We start from the raw sequence: 3,120 nt of genomic DNA, 5'->3' as shown, positions 1-3,120 counted from the left end.
TGTATCCATATTGTAATATCCTGACAACCCAGCCTCATTCTTGTCAATCCGCAAACCATTTAGACACATTTTAAACAAATCTTTTTTCTGCTTATATTAGTGAAGATATCAGTCCTCTGCACATTTCCATTTTGTAACCAGCTCGTCTCGATACATAACAAAAAAAAATCAGTTTATAATCAATACTTTATTAGTTGCTTTTCTAAACAGGCTAACGGCAAGGCCAACACTATAAAACCCCCTCAACCCCCACTGTAAATTCACATTTGATCTGGATCGAGGGCGACACGCTCCGAAATGAATCTACATGTGTAGCGTAAACGGGCTAAAATCACCAACATGACACTAACTCGTAAAACTAGAACCACAATGAGTTATTATCGCTCTTTTCCATAATCACTGCACAAACCACATGATACTACAGCTGTAACCTTGTTACCCTAAACTTATTTTTTTCACCCCCCCCCCCCCCCCCCCCCCCCCCCCAAGCAAGGATAAACATTTCTGGGACCATCTTTTCCTTTAAAAACCTTTTATTGACGGATTTATTATTTTTGCCCCACCCCGTTCAGGATCTCAATTGGGATTTTGTTTATTTCTCTCTCCGCACACCAACACCCCACCCCCACCCCCCCCACCAACCAACCAACCAACCAACCAACACCCCCCCTCCCCAACCCAGTCACATTCAATAATATGCGGCTCCCTTTTTAATCAATCACTAAAATTAGGAAATTCTTCACTTCCATTGACTAATTGTGCTCGTTATCATCAGTGACAACCAGTAATGCCGTTTCTCTAAAGCACCCTGATAAGATCAACTTCCACTTGTCAGAGGAAAGGTTGATTATAAAAGGAGGAGGCCTCGCTTCCCCCCAAGATAAGATTTGCATCCAATATATTCGAGTCGGTCGGTCCTTTGTAATCTAAAATATCCCTCCAGAGGAACAGCAACTGGGAGATGCATTCTTCCCGGGACCCGCTACTTCTAATAGGAAATGTCGGATTCAATCTCCAGCCAGTCTCCTGAGATCATTTTCCGCACCTCGGGGGTCCCGTAATCTGGAAATTCGAAGTGGGATACGGGGCTGCTGCCGCTGGTCAGCGGGTCGATGTCCTTGTCCAGTGACAGGTTCCCCGCTCCGGCCGCGCTCAGCTCCAGCAGGTCGGCGCCGGCCGCCACGTTCAAACTCAAATCGAAAAGTAAGAGTTCGTGGTCCGATTCCTCCGGGGGTCTCCCGGGGACCGAGCGGGTGGACATGGAGACAGCGGCCGTGAGCTGGGCGCTCCTCTTGGGGTCGGGGGAAGGCAGCCTGGTGTCTTTGCCGGAATAACCCGAGATGTCGGTGCAGGAGCCGTCACTGTCGTTGCAATCCGGATTGTAGGGACTGGCCGGCTCCGGCTCCGATTCGGACGGCGAGTCCACGCACTCCGCTGCTCTGACGATCTTGGCTTTCTTCGCCTTGGATCTCTCCAGGTGCAGTTTCGCCTTCTGGGGCCGGCTGTGCTTCTTGAAAGATTTCACCTCCTTCCTGCAGCTTCTCTCGTCCGCTCCTGCTCCGGACTCCGACCTGACCTTCTTCCTGGGTCTGTATTTGTAATCGGGATAATCTGCCATATGCTTCAGCCTCAGGCGCTCCGCCTCTCTGATGAACGGGGTCTTCTCATTGTCCTTCAGCATCTTCCACTTCTTGCCCAGGCGTTTGGAGATCTCGGCGTTGTGCATGTCCGGGACCTGCTCCATGATCTTTTTCCTCTCGATCTGAGACCAGACCATGAAAGCGTTCATGGGCCTTTTGATGTGCCCGGTGGGGGTTTTGCACCAGTCTGGGTTACAGCTCGCCTCCTCCTCGGCTTTGACAGAGGCACTGGTCCAGGGAGCTTCCCCAGAATGAGCGGAGAAGCCGGGATTCGGGCTGGAAGCTGCGCTCATATCACTAATCCCACTGTCTGCCGCTTCCCTGCAGCTGTTGCTGCTGCTTTTACTTTCCGAACTCTTTGTTTGTTGCACCATTTTAAACAGTGGGGGGGGGGGTGAAGAAAATCATGCAACTTTAAAAAATAATAATGTTTCTGTATAAAAACCCCCTTTATTGCAGCAGCGAGCCTTCAGTGCAGCCGCTCACAGCTCATCCCCTCATCAATTTCTGCGTCAATTTCTGTCCCCACATCGCGGCCGCGCGGGATGGATACAGTTTCACTGATTGACGTGTCTCCCAGCCAATCGGAACACCCCGGCCTCACCAATCACGGCACGAGGGCGTGGCTTCTCCCCGGGTCCATGACATCACTCCCAAACCAACCCAATCAGCGCTCGGGGACTGAACCCTTCACATTGGCAGACTCACCAGGACTGAATCAATGAATGGGTCATTTGTGTAAAATATACGGCCAGAAAATAACAATAATAAATAACACTTGGGCTCTGACCATTTTCATTGGATCAAAGGTGAAAGAAAAGGTGGGAGTAGGCAACCCCCCCACTGTCACCAGGACTCAGGACTGCCCCCTCAATCTGAGAAGGACACGACCAATCAGTGTTACACATAATCAAAGAAAGGCTTGCATTTCTATAGCGCCTTCCACGACGTTGGGTCATCCCAAAGCCCTTTATGGCCAATGAAATGCTCTTAAAATGTAAATAAAAGCAAATACTCTTAAAATGTCGTTGTTACTGTAATGTAGCAAACATGGCACCCAAATCTCCCACAGCAAGGTTCCACAAACTGCAACACGATGATGTTTTTTATGCTGTTGTATGAGGGATAAATATTGCTCCAAGACATTATAGAAAAATCACCTGTTCTTCAAAATATTGTCATGGATCTCTTTGATCCACTGCGAGGGTAGACAGCACATTAGTTTAACATCTCATGACTCCTCTGACTGTGCAGCACCCCTTCAATACTGCACTGGAGTGTCAGCCTTGAATTTGTGTTCAAGTGACACTTGAACCCACAACCTTTTAACTCCCAGGTAAGAGTGGACCCACTGAGCCACAGCTGGAACTCAATTTACAAGCAGCATGTCATGTGATCTTTTACATGCACCTTGCTTTAACACCTGATCCAAAAAACACACAAGAAGCATGAGGTTAAACTGAACATGAGTGCTCAGACA

At 48.8% G+C, this 3,120-nt stretch overlaps 1 protein-coding gene across 1 annotated transcript; it reads right to left on the bottom strand.

The window, feature by feature from the left end:
* Positions 1-683: 683 nt before the first annotated feature.
* Positions 684-2,175, bottom strand: LOC121291577 (transcription factor SOX-11-like). Its single transcript, XM_041212964.1, has one exon. The coding sequence runs from the start codon at positions 2,012-2,014 to the stop codon at positions 989-991; it is 1,026 nt and encodes a 341-aa protein (XP_041068898.1). The 5' UTR covers positions 2,015-2,175; the 3' UTR covers positions 684-988.
* Positions 2,176-3,120: the final 945 nt, after the last annotated feature.

This window comes from Carcharodon carcharias, chromosome 19, assembly GCF_017639515.1.
Source record: "Carcharodon carcharias isolate sCarCar2 chromosome 19, sCarCar2.pri, whole genome shotgun sequence".
In the NCBI taxonomy this organism is placed as follows: domain Eukaryota; kingdom Metazoa; phylum Chordata; class Chondrichthyes; order Lamniformes; family Lamnidae; genus Carcharodon; species Carcharodon carcharias.
This window is presented reverse-complemented; position numbering and strand designations above follow the sequence as displayed.

Bases quoted from the DNA above. Each gene is read 5' to 3' on its own strand.
- LOC121291577 (XM_041212964.1), bottom strand. From the start codon at position 2,014: ATGGTGCAACAAACAAAGAGTTCGGAAAGTAAAAGCAGCAGCAACAGC.